At 38.0% G+C, this 23,079-nt stretch overlaps 1 protein-coding gene across 1 annotated transcript in view; it reads right to left on the bottom strand.

Annotated features, from left to right (window-relative positions):
- CTNND2 (catenin delta 2) overlaps positions 1-23,079 on the bottom strand; it is a 522,813-nt gene that overhangs the window by 153,284 nt on the left and 346,450 nt on the right. The window contains exon 9 of the mRNA XM_030444848.1: positions 9,218-9,350. Within this exon, the coding sequence (XP_030300708.1) occupies positions 9,218-9,350 (133 nt within the window). The remainder of the gene's footprint in view (positions 1-9,217; positions 9,351-23,079) is intronic.

The raw sequence follows: 23,079 nt of genomic DNA, 5'->3' as shown, positions 1-23,079 counted from the left end.
GTGTTCTTAACAGTTTTAACACAGACTGCTGTGTCAGTACCTATGCAACCATTTCTGCCTCATCTGTTTTAGTGAATATTAAAGAGGGAAAATGCATAGCCACGGGCTTGTATTACAGGCAATGAGTTATTGCTCAACTGATTCAGGCAATTGACAGCTAAATATGGAGATGGTATAAAGGGACATCCAAAGCAGACATATTGGACACTTCAAACTAGCACGTAGTTACTGAAATGCTATCAAATATACTCTTCTTGCACATCTATCAATAAGGAAGGGCTTAAAGTGCAGAAATCATTGTTTTACTCAGGAGAAACAGACCATTTAGTTCTGCCTGCCCTAACACTGAAATACATTTCAAGCTACTGACTGTTGGAATAAACAAAATGGAAGGGACTAGGGAGATACTGAGTGGTTACACAGGTCTGAAGCTGGCATCAAGTGGAGGTGATTTAAAAAAAAAAAAAAAAAAAAAAAAGGAAAAAAAAACCCAAAGAAAAAAAGCAGTGAAGAACACAAAGGTTTCTTTGAAAAAAACCTATGGAAAGAAGCTGAGAGGCTATGGAAATGAGATCTTGATCATGGGAAAAAAGGATTTGTTTCTATGAATCTAACAAAATACATCCATCCTTCATCTGTTACAGGTTTGTGTTGTATGAATCTTCCAATAGGACAGAAGAAAAGATGTCTTCAGCTCCTCTATTCCACATATTGATGTGACTGCAATAATGCCACAAGATGCACAATGCTGGGCAAACTGGAGACAGAGAGACTGGGACACAGCATTGCATCCTCCACTCTCAGCCTGAGATATGGGAGAAAGCAGTGATTTAGGACACCATAAGAGAGCCTGTAACCCGTGTTGTGTGGCATGAACCCTCCCTGTCTCCCTCAGGCAACCTCCCAGATCCTGAAGCAGCTGATGATGAAACAAGAAGCACCCAAGAGCCCTACAACAGAGGGCCTGGGCAATCTTCTCCCACACTCACTGCTCAGCCAGGGCACACATCTGCTCTCAGGGACATCAAAGAGCATTAAACCACTTCTGGCACCATTTGGGTATATCATAAAAGCACCCAGAATGAAAGCAAGGAAGGACAGCCCTCACAAACATTTTCAACCTGAAACCATACAGGTATTCATATTGACAGACTGTTGTCACTCTTAAGAAGAATAAAAGGAAATAATCAAAGTAGAATAAAATTATCATCCCCTTTTTATTGGAGAGCCCATGGTCATTCAGGGCTAAAAATGGACCTATGAAACTTAGTCAAGTGCTTTCAGTATAAACCCACTGTATTCCAGGTATACTCAGGTATACAGCTTGTACCTCATCTGTTCATAACTTATGAGATCTTCACATATTTACCTCATCTTTCTCTTCTCTCTCTGGCTACAATGAAACACAAACATATAATTTTTGGTGCTTCAGCATGGATAGAGTGAATTTGAACCACAGGTATGCTAGAGAAAGCCAGATACTGAGATTAACAAAATTAACTGGTTTTGACAGAGTTTGGTTTTGTAATTATTATCATCCCCCCAGTTGAACAAATCTCACTCTGATAATTACAGGTCAGTTGCACTCAAAGCATTCTTCAAATGGTACCAATTCAAAGCTCTTTGTGAAAACAAAGTTAAAAAGATTCATTCCTCCCTACAGAGGAATGAAAAGTGTCATTCCTCATGCTGAAGAATAAAAATTTTGAATGCAATGGTGTAAGAAGTAATTATAAAGCTATTTGTATACCTTTTCTTATTGCGATGAGTAAGACGCTGCAGTGCAGCTGATGGTCCTGGTGCAGTTTATGGTGTGCATGGAGTTACACCTAACTTTCCTTGTTAATGTAAAAACATTTCTTTGACTGACAAGGTGCAAGGAGTAGAACATGTGGCTGGAAAAACTATTTCAATAATGAAAACCAAGACAATTTACAAAAGAGAACTCAAAGGGTCATTTCCAAAAATATTTTTAGAGTAAAAAAAGTTAAAAATATAATAGCATCTTGCATATGAATGACTGAAAGTTAAAAACCCCCCAAAAAAATACAGTATACGTTGTCGACTTGTTAGAAAATAGACTAGAGGTCAGTAAGAGACTGAAAGTTAAGTTCTGTAAAATAATTGTTGATCAGGATTTATAAAATTAAAATAAAAATAAATTCTTACATAAAGACTTCCTGGGCATATCAGTGAATGCTACTTTATTTCATTACAGCAATTTCTACTAGCAAAAACTACACAGAATTTGTCTTTGGAAAGGATTGTTTGACATTTACTAGCAAGGGTGAATATGACTGCCCAGGTGATGGGGAGAGACACAAGTGGTTCTGCAGGCAGTAATCGAAACAAAGGTAAGCAAAAGCAGGAACTATCAGTGCTCCTTTAGGGAGTCAGGTGCAGGCAAGCATCCCTTCATATAAACAATCATAACTAAAATAGGTAATTCCTTGTGAAGCCATTTAGGGAAATACTTCTCAAACTGAGATTTTACCTGTGCAGATGTTTAACATATGAAAATTACGGTTATCTAAGTACTAATAAAATGTTTATAACTGAACAGGGAAGTGTACTTCTCCAAAAGCATGCAATTATTGTCTGCACTAAAAGGCACTCTCAACAAATATTTTAGAGTCTCTCTGCAATTTTTACACTACTTTTCAGTAGCACCTATGAGATACTTCTCTTTTTTAAATTAAATTTCATGTCTGTATTATCTTGCAGAGATTAAAGGAGTTTACATAATGTTTTTAATAGAAAATTGACAGTATCATAACCAGATGAGCCAAATTCTGGCCTTCAACAGAAGTGATCTTAGAGGAAAAATGTGAGAAAAGGAAGGTTAATTCAAAACTATGATTCATTTTCAAACACAGAGGAAAAGGAAGATATTTTGTCTGGGAAGCCTAATGAAAACAGAGGGGAATCTTGCATAACCTTGTAGGAACAAAACCAAGATATTGTTCAAGGCTGAATGCACCTCCAGCTCCTCTTATGAATCCTTCAGTGTTATGCAGAATTCTCTCAGCATTAGGCACTAGACCTAAAAGCCACATCATAGACTGTTTGTCCATTACCTCATGCTAAGTTTAAGTATTCCTAAGGACAAAGCAATGCAAGAAACAGGTGTGTAACCTTGAGCTTCATGGATCTAGTATTACCATGGATGAAAAAAAAAGTTACTCCAACACTGCAATTATGTTAATTATAGATGAAAAAAGAGATACAGGAGAGGAAAAAAAATATCCTGAAAGATGATGACAATGATTTACATTGTATGATGAAATCTTTTTTCTTACATGGTTTATGATGATATGTCATTTACTATCAGATGGACTATCACACGCTTAAAAGAATGTAAGATGGGAATGAAAGATGTATATTACACAAGCTAACACTAGTAAAATAATAGAGAGTAACATAAATATAAAAAATAATAAGCTAAAGAGGAGGTTATTGTAGTTTTTGCCCACTGCCTGACACATGAAAGAGCAGTGCTATAGTGTTGAAAGGGTTGTGGGCACATTCTGAGTAACTCACAGAAGAAGTTGTAAGATTAATGACAAAATCTCTGTGAATGATGGTTTTGAGCAAGTTTGGAAAATAATTGCTTTCAGTGTGCAATCAATGATTTTTTTTTAGAACACCTTGCAATAACGTCTGGACTGATACTTTTCTTCTAGGACTGTTAAGTGAGTACATGGGAATGTTCTCCAAGACAAAGAGGAAACTGTCCGATCCAGTGAGGCTTATTATGGATGCAAAAGAAGGCTTCAGGCAGGACAGTTCAATAGTTACTGTTCTTTTATTTGGCATCTTTGCAGGATTTTCCTGAGATAAGAACCTCATATGCTATGGCTTTGATGGCAAAAATAATTCCCTAGTTTGCAGGAAGGAGTCACTGGTGCCAAAAACCCCAAGTGACCTGCTACACCTTTGCAGCTGATGGCAGGCTGCCATTATCCATGAGAGCAAAATGGTGTTGGCATGTGAAGCTGCACAATTCAATTCTTTTATATGGTGACCTCATACAAAGGAGTAAGCTGTCATTATAGGAAGAAAAATTGCTGTGGAAGAATGAATCCTGTGTTTAATAGAAAGTGCTCTTTTAAAGAAATGCTCTCTGCTGAGTATTTTAAAATGCTTCTCTTTTCTTACATCCCCTGCCTGTTCCTTCTTGGCAGCCAGGACCAGCTCCCCTGGCCCTCCTCACAATCTCATCATTGTTGGTGTAAGAGCCCTCTCCTAAGCAGAAAATGCCATTTGAAAGGGCCTTCTTGTGCTCTTCTGCCTGATAAACTTTTCACTTGCCTTCAAATAACTGATCAAAACTTCTTCCCTCCTTCCTTTTGCCCTTTAATTACACTTTTCGGTAACAGCAGTGGACAAATAATTTATATAACAGATTGCTAGAGTACTCTGAGATTCTGGATTTCAGAATTCTAAAGCCTAACTGTAATGGCCTGTTTGATAATTTTTACAGACTTTAGCCTACTACCTCCCTACCTCACTGTTCATGTATGGGAGATCTTTAGTGAAGACTGGTCACCGCTCAACAGGAGGAAAAAAATCCAACTATCACACATTAGCAAAAATAATCCAATTTCCTGAACTCCACTGTACTGCTGGTTGCACCAGGCACAGAGAATGAAGTTAGAGGATAAGAAGTGCTACTGACAGGAGATGTAGGGCCTGCCTTGCAGTCAGCAGTTCTTAAAGAGGCTCAGAAGTAGCATTTGTGAAAACTTTCAGGTAAGAGCAACATTTATACCTTCAAATAAAGACTATCACGGAACAGTTCTGAGCAGCATAAAAGTGGCAGCATCTGCGAGAAATGGCAACACCAGCTCTATCAAAGATCCATTGATAAAAACCCCTCCCAGACGAAAGGGGTTGGTACTGAGCTTTGGGCTGGCCCCACGTGCCAAACTGGAGTGTATTTCACAGCCCTGCTTCTGTCAGCTTGTGTCATGGAAAGGATCCCCACTGTCCTGGCCCCCAGGGGACAGCCCCTGGTCTCACAGACACAGAACTGGTGATGCTGCTTCTGCATGGGCTGAGCCAGAGGATGAGTTTTCCTGATTTCTCAAGCAGCCAGGTGAAGAAGAAATGTGAAGCTGGTGAAGGGTCTGGAGCACAAGTCCTCGAAGGAGCAGCTGAGGAAACTGTGACTGCTCAGTCTGGAGAAGAGGAAGCTCTGGGGCCCTCTAAAACTGCCTCAAAGGAAGTTGTAGTGAGGTGGGGGGCAATCTCTTCTCCCACATAACCAGTGATGAGAGAAAACAAACTCCAGTTGTGCCAGGGGAGTTTCAGAATGGATAATAGGAATGATTTCTTTATTGAAAGAGTTGTCAGGCATTGGAACAAGCTGCCCAAATAAGCGGTGGAGTAACCATCCTTGGAGGTGTTAAAAAAAAAACACCGGGATGAAGCACTTCAGGACATGGTTTAGCCGGCATAGTGCTGTCGGGCTGATGTCTGGACTTCATGACCTTAAAGGTCTTTTCCAGCCTTAACCATTCTATGATTTACTTGTCTCTCTATTGGTATGTTCAGGGCTAGAGGGGAAAAATTTAAAATTCTATCAGAAATATAAAGCCTAACCCACTCCAGACGTTTTGTTTTGTGAAAAAGCAAATGGTGTTTGACACCTTAGTGGCCAGCCCAGGGCATATTCACATAAACAGTTACTGACTTTGTTTGGAAGACCTTTAAGTTAGAGAACGGAATATGCAGAACTCACCAGTCTGAGAGAATTGCTACATGAAAGACTAAGCAGAGCTTCTATGCTTATGTAGCAAAATAAGGTACATTTAGAGTGATGTCATCAAATTCAGGAATAAGCCTGTGATCAACACATGTTTTAGAAATAAAACCTACCATAAAGCATATGGTCAAAATGAAGGGAAAAACACTTCTCATTTTTCTAGCCAATATTAAAAAGCTTTTGACAGAATTTCATTTTCACAGTTGTCTTCCATGGAGTATTTCAACTTTGTCTTCTTGGTGGGCACGAAGAAGCAAGGGGTATTGTTCCACACTTCAGCCAAAGAAATTAAAATATTTTAGAAGAGAAAAATGTGACAATAAAACCATAAAAGGCATTAGGAAACTCAGAAAAGCATATGGTCATAGCTGCTACTTTCCTATTTCTGTCAAAATTTAAGTTAACACAATTCTACTCAAAAGGAATATAAAGGCCTTCATCTTACCAAGTACATGGGGAGAAATGTTATAAAAATCCCACCAAAATCTCACAAAAGTTGTTTACCCCTACACAAAAACAAACCAGGAAGATTGAAAGATTGGTCAGATTTTGAGGACAGATCCTAATTCATATTTTTGGTACGTAATACAGTGTAAGTAATGCTAAAAAGAATAAAAAACTTAATTTCAGGATGGTTAGTTCCAGGACCTCTCAATAAAACAGCTATTAATTCAAGCGTGACAATTTCTTGCTCCCTAGTGATATAGGTAAATGAACTGTTTTGGGTTTTTTTGGATTACATTTCTAATTCAATGCAATCAGTAAATTAAAAAAAAATGTGGCATAATATTATTCATTCTGTGTTTGTATATGTTCAAGTGCATGTTACACATTAGCATTTAACAAATTAGTTAGTGAAATGTATTTGCTTTTTCTTCAGTTCCTGTTAGGTGTATGAAATACCAGCCATTTTCTTATCTCACACATTTCTGTTTGTCCTTTCTTCAGGGTTTGAATGACTAACAAAACAGTTTTTGTTTTTTTTTTCTTCAATCCAACTAATTTGTTTTGTTGAAGGGAGGAATTTGGTAAAAAGACTGTTTTCTGTGCTCCAAAGAACTACGATTTTTCAGCTTTGTAATCCCAGATTTGCACCTGGAGTTCAAAAATTTGTAACAATTAATTTGACAGGAGGTTGCAAGGAAAATAAAAATTAGGATGAGTCTTGGTGTTTCTTCTCCCTGAACCCTGCGTTCAAGCTGGTGTTTCCCTGGGACCACAAGTGACAGAACTACTACCCTACTTTCCATAAAGAAGGAACCAAATGTTGGTTGTTCTCAGACAGAGGAGAACTGGCCACAACAGATAACTGCAATACAAATATATTGTACTGGAGTGCATTTTGATATCAGTTCCTATTATTCAGGTCTTAGTTCAAGTAATAGTTTAATGCATCCCGAAGAGTTGGCATGTGAGTCATCCCAGGTAGGTTTAACAGCACCACTTAAGTTCCTCTGGCTGGACATAAGCCTAGTAAGAATCTGTGATATCTGCTGTGATATCTCCTTATCAACAGGATTTTAAACTCCTCACACAAAATGCTCCTCAAGGAATTCTTATTCAGTGGACAGCTCAAAGAGACCCTATGCACACTACTGAGGAATCCAACAGACAAACACAGAAATTAAGTGTTCTGCTGAATCATGGCCTAAGCACAAAAGTACTTACCATTATATACTGCAGGTAGAAAGAGACAGATACAGATAAAATAGTTTATGAATATTCCATGCTTTAGTTAAAAAAAGCTTCGCAAACCATTAGAAAAGTAGGAAACACACCTCATTCTTTTGTCATGTTAGAAAAAGCCACAGTATCAGAAGTTCAACAACATATTCTCAGCATATTTTTTAAAAAAAAACACTTATATTTTGTCTTCTTTCCAAAGATAGTTTATGTTTCATGGAGTGAGAAATATGTCAAAACCCTGAACAATAAAAAAACGAAGGGGGGAAATCTTCATTTTATGTTAACCTTTTTCAGAGAAAAAGCTTAGAGAACTGCTGAGTGCTCTGCTGTTTTACACACTTACCTTCACCCTCCCAACTTGTGAGCCAGAAGCTTACAAAGGCTTACAATGTCCAAGTAGGATAGGTTAGAGCAACAATACTCAGTCTTCTTCCCTAATAGTTAGGAATGAAAATCAAACCATCTTCCCTCAAATATGATAGCTACCCAAAGGCTCTCAATCTATGGCTAACAGGAGGAAGCACAGATTGTAAAACAAATAAATTACTCTTATCATTTAACTTCCTTTCTCAGATATTAATCAATTCTTTTACTGAAAAACCAATTTGTGAATAAGGTTGAGAAAAGAGTATGAGGAAAGAGTGCAGTTAAAATTTTCAGCAATATCTGCTCTCTTTTCCAGTGCCCAAATATTCTTCATTTAAACATTCATGTAAATATGTTATTATTATTTCTAAGGTGTATGAGGTTATACACCCAACCAGTGCAGTTTTGCCAGGGCCAGCAGAACATATACCTACTTCCTCACTTGGGAATTTGCTCATTATGAAAAAGCTTAAAAGAGAAAGTTGCTCTATCTGGACAGACCCCACAGAGTGTTACATGCTGAAGGTGAGGATACTAAGCTACTAGAAAGGCAGCATCACCACACAGTTCTGACAAATACTCAGTAGGAGATCTCAGTCTCAGTTTACCTTTACATGCCAGGCTGAAAGACACTAGTACAGGCACAAATTTATGGGCATACCATGTGCCACTGATTAGCAGTATCTCTGACAGGGCAAGGGGAGACAGCTGGGGCTGGTAACAGCTTCACTCATTGAATTTTAATTGACTCCACTGTGTTTTTCTGAACTTTCTGAGCTGCCTGCCTTCTGTATCAACTCATGCCAGAAGCTAAACTGATTACAAGCACAAGGAACAAGCAAGCAAGAACTACCAATCAGCTACAGGTACAGAATAAAGTCTACATTGCTGTCTGAATTCCCTTTTAGATACAATCTGCACTGAATTTCAAGATCACAGACCAAAAATCACAGTTCAAACTGCAAACCCTGTGAAATTAAACTCCATTCACACAATTATACATTGAAGCAGGCTTTGATTCAGAATCCTTTTGCTTAATTTTCATCTTATGTTTGTATTTAGAGTCCAAATATCTCTCTTTGATAATTCTAAGGAAAAGCCCACACACTTCACTGATATTGAGACCATGTCACTAGCTGCACACCGCTGACTCAGTGTTTAAACGGTTTATAAGAATAAAAGTATTCAGAAGCTAAAAAAAAAAAGCATGACAATAATTTTCATGCATTTTTTACTCTAAGAGTAACAAATGACTTATGTGAAAGCTTTACAAAAATGGGTCCAGACATTATATATACATAGTTTCTCTTGTAATTATTTTTAAAGTACATATAAATACTTGGTGATGATAAACGGAAGACAGCATCACTGCTGAAAAAAAGGATTTATGAATCTTACCTCTGCTTTTATTTTATTGTCTCCAAAACAGAGATGTTGTAAGTAGGCTGCAGCATTAGACTGTACTGAGGGAAACTGATGCTGTAACATCTGTATAACTTCTGGAAGCTCTGGATCTCGCCATCCAAACTCTCTGTGTGAAAACCAACAAGAGATTCATTACAAATTCTGCTATTAGTGGATAAATGTGGCAATGGTTTGGCCAACAATGAAGACAGACATAGCTAAAATCTTGATTTTTTTCCCCCCCCATTATTTTCAAAGCAAACATTAAATCAAATACGAACCGATTTTTCATTTTAGATTTTACTTCTCTGAAAAAAAAAAAAGTTTATATAAAATATAACTAGTGTAAATAACTTTACAAATTAGGTCTCTAGCTGCTAATGTATCATAAATCAAAATGGCCACATGAAATCTTCACATAAGAAATAAGATACATGCTCACCACATTATTCTTTTTCTATTAAAATTTAAGTATGGAGGCTGGAATCAGATCCACAAATGGTTTGCTATGAAATGCCAGTTTGTAAAGAAATCCTTTTTGCTTATTGCAATCTTTACTTCACAGAAGTAAAATATTACCTTACACAGAAAGCAATGACTTTTTTTGTGATTTAGATTTTTTTTCCAGATCCAGTCAATGCTCAGTGTAAAACTATCATACAGTTCTGGCCCTGCTTGACCAGGGGATTGGAGCAGCTGATCTCCAGAGCTCCCTTCCAACCTCAGCCATTTTGTGATTCTGTAATTTTAGAATTCTATAATACACACTTAGACATCCAATTACTTCAAAATCTTCATTCATACTACTTAATCTTAAGCAGCTAGGCAAATACAAAAACTTAGTCTTTGCACCTTTCTTTAATCCCAGAAAGCATAAAACAACATTAATATCAAATGAAACACTTAATTCATGTGTGTTGAACAAGTCCCAGCAGCTATTCTGCAGCTTCCAGAACTGAACTTAAAATCAATGCACGTAAATTCTCCACCTCTGTTTATAAGGATAAAATCAATCATGAACACAGCTTTGGACTTCATGTTCCAAGAGTCAGAAGTGCACACAACCACTCTGCATGAGATACTTAATTTTCACATGCTTTTCCCCTAAGAACTAATTTATTGTGCCATATAAATATTTTCACCATTTATTATCTAAAACTACATGTACAAGGTAGTAGAAAGAAATTAGGGGGGAAGAGATGACTTGTGAAAAATTTTGTAGGTTGTCTGTTGCAGTTATTGTGATCACAACTACCTGGGAAAAATAGAAGAGCTGTTGCAGAGTCCAGCTATAATATTTGAAAAAATACTCCTTATCATCAGTTTCCTGCCTAAATTACTAGTATTGTGCTGAACTTAGACTGAGTATGTTACTGGGGGGGGGGGGTTTACTTGTGTTTGAGTGTCTCTGAAATCTGTCTCCAGTAAAATCAGGCATCTCTTACTTGAAGTACAACAGTTCTCCAAAACATTTCATTGAAAAAAGACTTCTTTTACAATAATAATGAATTACTACCTAACAAGAGATATTGTCTGCTCTCCTCTCATTTGGGATGTTTGCCAGATGGAGAGTTGTCATTACAGTTTTATCGTTACGAAGATGGAGAATATAGATAGGAGAGGTAAAAAAATACACTCAGAGTTTCACCAGCTATTTATCTTCTGAGAAAACAGATGTTAACTCATGAATACCAAATTTCACATTAAGTGTTTAATAAAAAGAAACCACAAAGATGTAATAATAAATCACATATGGACTATACCAATGAATCTTTAGATGATACAGACTCTTGAGAGGTTTCTAAGGTAGATCTTTTGCATATGTTAGCAAAGATCTTAACAGTGAATTGACATTCTGAAAAGTCAGAAAACACTGTAAAAGGTATCACAGAAGGGTAGAAACTTCAGCATCTGAAGATGGCAACAACCACATTTTCTGCCTATACCAGCTTGATATGACTGTTAGCAAGTGAAAAGCACAGGATTCTTTGGTTACAGCACTTATTTAAGAATGGGTAGTACAAACCATAAACAAATCATAAAAGCACAGAGGTGAGAGAAACATTATTTGACACACTCATTTCTATGCCTAGAAAAGCCTAATCAGGCACAGGTGGGCTTAACACAAGCTCATGCCCACTGCCTGGTGATTAGTGGCACCTGGTTGCCTCATTTCACTACAATTATGTGAACAAAAATCAAACAAAAAAGCATTTTATGTGCAGTATTACACCACAGAGCCTGAAAATCAGCTCAGGTTCTTCTTCCTTTTGTCTTGGAATCCAGGGCAGAAGCGGCAATAAGAGGACAAAAAGAAGTCCCTTCATCAAAAGCACAGTAATTGTTCTGATGAATCTGCAGTCCTGACATATGAAAACAATGCTGTGCCTACTTTTTCCCTCTGATCTCCCAAAGGAAAAGTTAGCAAGTAAGTGATGTTGGATACTTGTTGGAAACGGCTGTGTGCACATTGAACTTATGTAGAAAATTAATTTAGAAAATAAATCCTTAGCACTGAGCACAGTTTGTCACGTAATCGGTTTTAGAAGAGAAAATGAACTAAGCAGGGAAAAAAGTTTAGAAACTTAGCTCCAGTATGCATTGTCATTTCAAGCAGATGGTCTCTAAGATTATTATATTTTTAGTAGTTTCTAAATGAAAATGTATAAAACAAACAAAAACTTCTGTCAACGGTTAAGGCTGCTTGAATAATTGAGGTAATTTTAGCAGCCTTCAGGGCAAGAAGGACTGCTTTCCAGGAGCTTAACTTTTTCATTTGTTTTATACAAGTCTCTTATAGGTGGGGAAAAGAGTGAGCTGGAGAGATGAATTAAAAAATTTATTTAAGAACACCAAGCTTGAGGCTCATCACTATTTACTTGAAAAAAAAATTTATTTATATTTTTTTAAATTTGGGTGAATTAAAAAAAGTTAGGAAGGCTACCTAATTAAGTCAATTGGCAAAGATCCTGAGGAGTGGATAGGACTGGATCTTCTTGAAGACACAGGTACAAAGCTTAGAAGGTACATGTTGCAAGTCAAGAGTTGGAATAAACTGGGTTGCACCTTGGAAAGTTAACTGAAGTATCTTTTGCTCCTTAGCATAAAAAAACAATAGTAGGGTCACTGCTTAATGAATATGAGACTCAGGTTAAAGGAAGGAAGAAGGATAATGAGAATCAAATCTACCCCCATCTCTGTGGAACATCTGATATTGTGCAAGATGAAAATTAGTTAATGTGTCAACATAGAAGGAGCCTATTCCATGTAAAACTGTAAAGCAGAATAAAGCAAAATTTGAAACTGTGGTGAATATCCTAAGCAAACTCTAGCTAAGGCTGTGTCCTTTATTAATGTCCCCATGCTTATGAAATCTGAGTGAGGCAATCCACGTAGATAGTTAAACAAGCCCAGAGGATAGAGCAGATCAGGAGGTGTGAATGCTAACAAAGTATCTGTGTAGTTGATCCAAAAACAAAGAGTAAGCTACCACCTTTACATTCAAGATCCTCCACTATTACCTACATTTCCCTTGGAACACCAACACTAAGCTGTTCAGGTCAGAAAGAGGCTTTTTGTGGTGTGGGTTTTTCCAAAAGAAAATCCCAGATGTGGAAGAACTTCACATGTGCACTCCAAACATTTCAGTATGTTGTAAAAGTTCATTATCTCTAGGAAGTGTCCTCATCTGAGAAGACTGACCAAAGAATGCCAAGGTGCTTTATCTTCTTTCTTTGATGGGAACTGTGCTCTAGAAATGTAGGACTGATCTAATATTGAATCCTACAGAGGCTTTTAGCTTGAAGTGGTGACTAAGCTAGGTTTTCCATGGATTACAGCAGTCTACTACTGTTCCTGGAATGGAAGAGAATCCAAAGGGGAACACTGAGATATTTGTAAGCTGGCAACGAGTACACCTAGACCATCACAATGCTTTTTGTTTGTGAAAAATTGAAGGGAATCATTAAGCAAATGGACATGAGACACAACAACTCTGAAACTCAGCAGCAGAAGCACCAAGAAATCCAGGCTGACTTGGGTACAGCAGGTATTGACTCAAAACCAATTCTTGTTCCTGGCATCATATCACTTACACATGTAAGAAAGCAAAAGGCATGCAGACTTGATTGCTAGTAACACAGCTAAATGCACTACCTATGTTGGATCACTTAAAGGTGTTCCTGAATGCAAGGTATGTACTGCATATGAGTACTTACTTGAATTATGATAGAATTTTCTTCTTCTACTACTGCTAAACACAGAAAGGCAAACCCAAAATTTATTATATCTGTAGCTGCACTTGTATTTTTAAAAAGGCTACAAAAACGTGTTTTAAAAGCATAGCTCTTCAGTTGGATACAGATCACTTTCACACAGTACTGCAGAAGCAGGTGTGATGACTCTTGTCTACTCCCCATCCATTGGTCACAGTGACTCTCACGAGAGCTTGGGTTCTTATTTTGGATTTATATTATTAGAGCAGAACATTCATATCTGACCAAGAAGTTGGCACTGACACCCAGCACTATTCCCATCCCAGCAGCATTCCCCAAAGGCAGCACTGTGAATACACCTCCTATAAAACTAACATATGCCTGACAAAAATTGAACTACCACCAAGTATTCATCAAAGAAACAGAATCCACTGTTTTTAGATATATTTATTACAAAACTGTATGTCTAAAGCAGAATGGTCTGTATGTGTCTGCTTGTCGTAATAAGCGTATGTATATCATAGAATCATAGAATTGGCTGGGTTGGAAGGGACCTCAGAGATCATCGAGTCCAACCCTTGAACCACCGTTGCGGTTGCTAGACTATGGCACTGAGTGCCACATCCAGTCTCTTTTTAAATATCTCCAGGGATGGAGAATCCACTACTTCCCTGGGCAGCCCATTCCAATGCCTGATCACTCTCTCCGTAAAGAAATTCTTTCTAATATCCAACCTAAACTTCCCTTGGCATAACTTAAGACCATGCCCTCTTGTCTTGTTGAAAGTCGTCTGGCAAAAGAGACCAACCCCTCATGTTCATGGCTCATGTTCAGCTTCCTGTCGATCCAGACTCCCAGGTCCCTTTCTGCCTGGCTGCTCTCCAACCACTCTGTCCCCAGCCTGGAGCTCCCCATGGAGTTGTTGTGGCCAAAGTGCAGGACCCGGCACTTGGCCGTGTTAAACCTCATCCCATTAGAATCAGCCCAACTCTCCAGTCTGTCCAGGTTCCTCTGCAGAGCCCTCCTACCTTCCAGCTGATCCACACTCCCCCCCAGCTTAGTGTCGTCTGCGAATTTGCTGATGATGGACTCAATCCCCTCATCTAGATCATCACTAAAGATATTAAACAGAACTGGGCCCAACACTGATCCCTGGGGGACACCACTAGTGACCGGCCACCAACTGGATGCAGCCCCGTTCAGCACCACTCTCTGGGCCCGGCCCTCCAGCCAGTTCCTAACCCAGCACAGGGTGCTCCTGTCCAAGCCACGGGCTGATAGTTTTTTCAGGAGGATGCTGTGGGAGATGGTGTCAAAGGCCTTGCTGAAGTCCAGGTAGACCACATCCACAGCCTTCCCCTCATCCACCAGTCGAGCCACCTGAACATAAAAGGAGATCAGGTTGGTCAGGCATGACCTGCCCTTCCTAAACCTGTGCTGGCTGGGTCTAATCCCTTGCCCATCCTGCAGGTGCTTTGTGATTGCCCCCAGGATGATCTGTTCCATGACCCTGCCAGGCACTGAGGTCAGGCTGACGGGCCTGTAGTTTCCTGGGTCCTCTTTCTGGCCCTTTTTGTGGATTGGCGTGACATTCGCCAACTTCCAATCATCTGGGATGTCCCCAGTGAGCCAGGACTGTTGGTAGATGGTAGAGAGAGGCTTGGCAAGCTCTTCTGCCAGCTCCCTCATCACTCTTGGGTGGATGCCAGGTTTTCATATATGAGGTGGTAATCAAAGACAATACAATCTGAGATAAGGATAGTCTTTCCTAGATTTCTAATTCATGTACATTGTAGCATTGGTAATGCCAGCCTACAAGACTTTTTTGCTGAACTTATGCTTGCAGAGACATTCTTATGTTTGCTTTTTTCCCCTTCCTCCTAAAAATTCAATAAATAAAGCCCAAAAAGCTATTCTGCCTCAATTTTGAAAGGAGAGCTGTGAGAACAGGTTTCTGGTAGCACTAAGGAAGAAAAAAACCCTTCATGTAGCTCAGGATCAAACACAAGGAGAACTAATCAAGAGCCAAGAGAAGATCAAAGAAAGAACTACCTCTCATGTTTAAAGGGAGAAATTTACTTCTATTAAAAATATTTGTAAGGGAATATATCAATACTACAGGAATTTCTCTCTATAAAGATTTAGTACATTTAAAAAGCGCAAAGACAAGATGTTAAAATTAACTGGTAAAAAAATAAAATAAAAAATATCTAAACATTACACAGACAAGGACTGTTCTACATAGAGGAAAAAGCCATGTACCAGCTCATTCCCTCAGTTTTTTCTGTGATTCTATGACAATTGGTGAAACAAAAGGGGATGCATACTTATTACACTTGATTTATTGGGAGTTAAATTTGAAGTATTTCCTCAAAGTATTTTCCCTTTTTCAGATATATGCAAGAACATAAAGATACACAATTTGTCAGTCTGGTCTGAACAATTGCCTACAGTTTAAGAGGAGACAGAACCACCATATTTGGTCTGAAAATGTAATATGTGAATATTTGGTACCTTTAGTACACAATTTTAGAAAATAAAAGACAACGATGTCAATCTCTGTTTCACCCAGCTTGGAAAACCCTCAAAAATCCATCACCATATTGCCTTCTGTAATCAAACTTAGACATAGAAGTGTACAGCAACAAAGAACTGTTCACCCTCATATTCAACCCCATGCTGACAGAAACAACATATATGTAGTAACAGCAAATTTGAACCTAGTGCAGTCCCCTTAGGGCAGCAATGAACCCTTAAGAACAGAGAGCTCCCTGTACTTCTGTTTTGTCCTTTCAAAACAGATAAACCCAACCCAACCTACTGGTCAAGTTAGGAACAAAATAACCTGACATAGTTTGGGCTAAATTTGGAAGCAACAGAAGTAAGGACAGAGAAAAGGCACTCTAATGAAAAAAAGAAACCCATCTATTGTTTATTTCAACCTGAAAACTGCAGCCTGTGTGGGGTGCTCTGTAAGACTGATTCAAATGCATCTGGCATTGCTCCATCACGGTAAATGTACACATCTCACCAAACCTGCAACTCTTGATTCTCACAACTCTTCACCATTGGTTTCTTCCTCTAACAGAGTCCTTAACACTTTCTGAAGAGCTGCTGTTGTACAACAGCATGCTTGACAAGTGGATTTTTTAAATTAAAAAATTCTCACAGTAACTTTTTCATTGCTGGGTCGTCTAGTTGGCTTTTACTACATTCCCAATTGTTAATTCAATTTGCAAGCTAAAAATTGTGCAAGTGGTAGAAACAGGATCAGAAAGACAGCATTTCAGTACAGAACCTAAGGACACTTGAGGTACAGGAAATGTTTATTTCAGAGATTGTCAGCCCTTGAGCTAGCAAACATTAGAAAGATACGCTTGACCCAACAATTACTGATTTTCCTTTGAGTAACACACTGGTTCTACTTGCCCAGGAACACTGTGACCTGTTTGTAAACACACTGCCATACCTGGGCCCACTTTACCACATCGACAATTTCACTCAGGCAAATGGGTAATACATTGAACTCTGGCACTGTACCATTGTACCATTTAAACATTTAAGTGTGTAACACATGAGCAGTCAACAGTATTTGACTAGATATGAATATATACTTTATTTTATACATTTATTTTATATATATACCATATATATACATGTACATACACATATATGTACATATACATGTATATAAAATATATAAAGTAAATGTCTATACTTTATTTTACATATTTAGTTTACATATTTAAGCATTTAGCCTACATCTTCCCAAGATTTCAAATTAAGCACAAATTAATACAAAAGAACTGTACAAAGACTTCACAATCCTGCGGAAAATCTGGATGCTGCTCTTGGGGGTTTCCTTGGTTTATGCTTCCAGGTGGCATAATCTAGAATCACCATGCAGTTGTGCTTGTACAGATCCATCACAAATATGTTTTTTACAATCTATTAGTGCCCGCTAATGAGGTACAGAGGAGGATGTGCTGTGGCAGGTGCAGAGAATTCCTGCCCAGGCCTGCCAGCTAGCAATGGAGATGCTCAGCATGTCCCAGGGCTTTAACAGAACCCCAGACCTGAAGTTTCAGGGCCGATCCAGGACCTGAAGAAAAATCACTGACATAGCAAAGGGCTAAAACTGACTTGTACAATGGCAAATATACTGTCCTGCAGTTCTGCCTTTGTATCCTTTCTATGTCCTCTGATAAGACATCACTTTTCTGTTTCCACTTTACTACCTAAGATTTAGATTTTGAAATAAGAAAACCTTAAGAAGTAAGCTTGTGAAGAGGAAAGATGAGAACTACTTCATCGTAACAAAAATGGTCTGGAGCTGAACTGTCAATACTTGAACATTTTCATCTTAAGAGGAAAAGATTTTTAAGATGATGCAGTCAAGTAGAGACTTCCTAACGACACTGGCCCCCATGGTACTATTTACAGCTCTAGGTTACTGCCTACATAAGTACTGGCTGCTCAAGGTTACCCTGATTTCATTAACAAATGTCTTTTTAATGGAAATAAATTTATGAACCTTTATGAAACAATCTTTCATAGTATCCGTATGGTTCTATTTAATTCCCTTGCTCCCAATGAGGGAGCTTTTAAGAAAAAGGCTGCCTGTGTCATGAGGAAGCCACATACTATGCCATACCATGCTGTGACTTGTACAATGTTACCTCTGTTATCTCTCCTCTAGACCATGGAACAGGGAGCAGAGAAAAGATTAAGGGAATTCAGTGCTTTTGGATATCTTTAATTTTGCCATTTCTACTATTTGGTTTGGTTTTGTTGTTGTGGTTATTTAATTTTATTTTAATTTAATTTTTTGCTGTTGTGGGTGTTTTTGTTTTATGGTTTTGTTTGGTTTGGTTTTTTGTTACAAAGTGGCATTCATCTTTTGGGGCTGTTGAGCTGAAACAGTCATGGAAATCTTGTTTTATCTCCCTCTGCAGACATTTGCACATAGAGGAACTGCTTCTGCAAAGGCGAGTAACAGGCAAATTAGTTAAGCTATTAAGATGTCTTTAAGCTGCCTAATTTATCTTCTTTTGCACTGTAATCCATAATATTTTTCTGCCCCTTATTACAGAAGGGCTTTGCAGTAGCTTAATACAATGCAGCTGTGAAAATATGTTAACTCTTCCCTGAGACACCAGGTTACCTTTTTCTCTGTGTCTACAGAAGTTCACATTTCACACTGAAGATTTCAGAAGGTTGTGAAATGTTATTCACTGGAAGAACAACTGTTACAGAGGTGGATATGCTTTCCTCATAGTTCAGAAAGGTGGAAATGCAGGCAGGAGATTAAAACAGGAGACAGATCTAAGGGATTCCAGCCCTGACTCTGTCATTGACTTACTTTGTCAGACAGTCATTTACTTCAATACCTTTCTCTGAGGTTTGATAGATTCTCTGTCAAGCTCTAAATGAAAATCGTCTGTTTTTCTAGAACTAGTGTTGCCATTCAGAGGCTCTGAAACTTTTCTGTATTTCGACAATAGGAGAAAAGGCTTTTGAAATCCTGCTCCCCTCTGGACATGTAGAAATGTATGCTTTCCAAAGAACAATGTTGCTCCACAAACCCCTGATCTTCCTACAAAAATGAGCAGAAGTGCTCATTTACTTTATTACCTACATATGAAGAAGATATACCATATCCTTTGAACAATAATATGAGAAGGGTTGGACCAGATGATCCTTGAGCAAAAAAGCACTAGGAACAAGTTAGTGTAAGCCTAACAGCAACAACATCAACAATTCAAACCGTGCTCTCAGGCAGGAGAGGAATCTGGCACCCACAATACACTTTGAAGTCTCAGAGCATTCGTGGTGTTTTTCAAAATCATCACCACCACAGGAGTTCCCAAAAGGTTTTGGGGCATTCTATCACCCTCCTGTCAAAGGTTTTAATGTCATATTATTAAGCACAATGAGTTTCACATCTCTCCCCATTACTCTCATTTGATCCAGCTTCTGGCCCCAAAAGATCCTCCCAAGTCACAAGGCAGTGAGAGGAGAACTGCTTCTCCCCTACTTCAGCAGGGATGATGGAAACTCAAGATCTTCAGTTTTGGGGAAATAATAATAAAAAAAAGCAATCAAACTGGATCTTTCCCTCCTAACCACAAATTAAAAGCACGGGCAAATCACTCTCTGGGTAACCTGCAGACTGCCATGGGAAAGAGGAAATGGGGTTTTCTCAACATGTGCAAGTAGCAGTCAATAGGAATAGGAATTGCCAGTAGTGCATATGGTTTAGTGCAAGCTGCAGAAATACTCTTTATAGTTGGGGTGGGGACAATGAAATGATGTTCATCTGAAGTAACCTAAAGTATTAATCCTAAATATCTTGCGCAATCTCATTCCTCAGTGATTACTCTCTCGACTGCAATATTAACTTTGTCACTCCGTGGCAGAAACTCTCCCCTAATCTCCATACATACATGCCCAGGCATCAATCTTATCTGAGACCTAACACTTGGCAGCACTCCTTGTCTCTCTGAGCACAGTAAACTCTTCAAAGTAGACAATCTTTTGATGCCTAAATAGTGAATAATAAACAATAAAACTTTAAGGTGACTGAAAATATTATACAAATTGATAAGCTCCAGAATTTGTCCTGAAACACTCAGACACCAACCCTTTAAATCCAAGAGAAAAACCCACTTAAATTTCTAATGCTGAGTTAAAAAAACTAACAACAAACTTTTCATTTTCTTTTCTTACAACTAGATTCATATTGAGTCTTTCAGAGAAGCAGAGGAACTAATTGTGTTCATTAAACTTGCAAGCTGTACAACTCTATAAATGCATTTGAATTTCATTTTCTTGTCATAGGGAAATTTAGACTAATGGCTTTTCTTAGCTACCATTATTTCAGTTTTCATTAAGCTTGAAAAAGCTGGTCCCCTGCATACTATCTTGATTTATCTCGATGTACAACCAACAAAACAGCATAAAATTTCAGATATTGTTGACCCTAAAACCAGTTTCAGTATATAAATGAAAAAAAGATTTGCCACACATCAAATCAGAAGGGATGTTTTTGTATCGTTGCTATTTCTAACAGAGTATCTCAACCAAGTCTATTTTTCTACCCAAAGCACCAACAAATGTAATACCCTTTCAGAGTACTACTTCAGGAAACAAGGTGAAAGGAAAAGGATGGCTTCCAGCCAAGTATCTCAGACAAATAACATTTCTTTTCTGTCTTTGGACCACTGGATAATCCAGAGTTTCACAGCGACACCCAAGACATCAGAAGAATGGCAAGCTCACCGATGGACAGATAAAACTAGCAGAAAATACTATCATTGCTACCAGTACAACACTAGGGCAACTCAACGACCCTCAGCTGCTGTGTCAGCACCAAAAACACCGTCATACTCAAAAAAATAATCTGAAAACCAAATCATAGAAAAATATTTTACATGGATGATTCTCAAGAGTTTATGTCAGAACTAGGCAATAGATTTTAAACAAATGTAAACCAGACATCTTGTACTTGATACTTTTAAAAAAGTAAAATGCAACTCACAGAAAAAACATCCTATGAATGTGGAAAATGAGCTCCTCCCTTAGTTGACATATTACCAGTTTTCACCTGGGACACAACTTTCTTATCCTTGACAAAAAGAAAGGAATGAGGCTTCAGCCTGTATTGCTCAGCACTTCTGCAGAAATGTTTCCAGCTTAACTGTGAAACTGCTGAAAATAATCATGCTATTGACTCAGGGCAGTTGCCCTTATTAACAAATAAGAGAAATTCTGCCAAGGATGTGTCATTTAGAAATCAGAATCAGTATCTTTAAAAGGTCTTTGTAACTTGAGTCTGTTAGGAGAGAATACATGCCTCAATCTATTAAGAATCTTTCCTCAGACAGTGGAAGCACAGCTACTTCCAGAAGAAGGATGAGTTACTCATACATACTTTATTGTATGATACTTCTGTGCAACATGTTCTGAGTGGTATTTATCATCTAAAATACCAAATTCCTGTGTCCGTTATCTTCTGATGGCCCAGTAAATTTGCTGGTGTGCGATACCCTGTGTGATATTCTGCCATCTGCAAGAAACACACTGAATTCCACCTTTCTCTTTTCTGACTTTGTGTACCGTTTCTCCCAACATTTCCTTATTTAAGCTGAAAGGACAATGCCAGTCCCTCCAACTCTGGAATTGACCCCAAGGTGTTCAGCTGACAACGTCAACTGCAGCTATAAAAATCTCCAGTATTTGCAACCTATGTCTCTAAATGTGAATGACTGCCTCAGACTTCAGCAAACAAGTTCAGATCAGTGTTACATACAATCAAGCAACTGGTATCATAGCTGTTTATAAAATAGATTTCTGGTATGTTTAGAATGAAAAGTGGTTTAATGTGTGGTTAAAGACTCTAAGTATTGATTCTGTTCCATATGCAAGTCATGCAGCATGTGTTATAACATACAAACCTAACAGCTTTTGAGTATGATATCACTCAAAACATTAGAGTTTGCTCAAAAATTGTCCCAGAAATGAGTAGTGGATTCATTTCTAGATGATGAAAACTGCAGTGACAGGTGGTTCTAGTCACTGTCTACCAACTTTCATTCACAGACACTGTACCCCTTCCAGTAACCATTTGTTTCTTTCCCTCCCGTCCCCTGAGATACACTTGGATCAAGGTCTGGACAGCCTAACTTGCTTTATGGAAGACAGGAGCAGGCCTGCACAGAAAAGCCACAAGCTCTGTGTCCAGGCTGGCAATCACCTGCCTGTCACACATGATACAGAAGCAAGATTTAACATTTCTTCTCCTCTTTCCTTTAATAGCCACTGATATCTGCTAGCAGAAAACAAAACAAAACAACAACACTTTTTTTAAAAAATACATTCTTAATTTTACTTTTTTTGGTCATTTTAGAAAAAATCTGTATAATTTTTAAATGATAATTTCAAATTGCTGCTGAAAATTAAAAAGTCAAGTTCAAACGCAATGGAGTCCACTGATTTGCAGCTGCCTTGATGAGAATGGGAAAAGTCTGATGGTTTTCTATGTCTGTATCAATAATTGCTGTTCATAAGTTTTCTTCTAATGGCAAATATGAATTCACATAGGACCTGATGTTCTTGATATAACTTGATAAAAATGAAACTAATATCCATTTTCATTAAAACTCAGTGTGCAAAAGCTGTGGAACTGTTCTGCAACAGAAGATATTATATCTGGTGTTATTTATTTATTAGTGGAGAAATGTCTATGTACAATATTGCAATAATTTTTCTTCATTTCATAAAAATATCTCCCTCTTGTATGTTTTTTTCATTTGAGTATAAAGAAAGGTGATCATACAGCAAAGCTCTGTAGGCAATATTGCTGATGAGGTTGGGAGCTCACCATACTTTTTTTTTTTTTACAGTTTGAGATTGCACTTTTTAACCACCTCTTTAATTTGTACTGGAGTCTCTTTCACTCCACAGTAAATAGAAGAAATATTACACTCAGAGGCAGCTTCCATAGAATTTCTATATATGAATTTACATGCACAAATCAAATTACTGTATTATTCCCAGAAGCTGGTAATAATTTACACTAAGAAGATTATTCTGCAGCATTCTCCTCACACTCATGAATGTTTAAAGCACGCAGCAAACATG

Source organism: Calypte anna, chromosome 2, assembly GCF_003957555.1.
Source record: "Calypte anna isolate BGI_N300 chromosome 2, bCalAnn1_v1.p, whole genome shotgun sequence".
Taxonomy (NCBI): Eukaryota; Metazoa; Chordata; class Aves; order Apodiformes; family Trochilidae; genus Calypte; species Calypte anna.
Note: the sequence above shows the minus strand (reverse complement) of the source record. Positions and strands in the feature narration are given on the sequence as shown.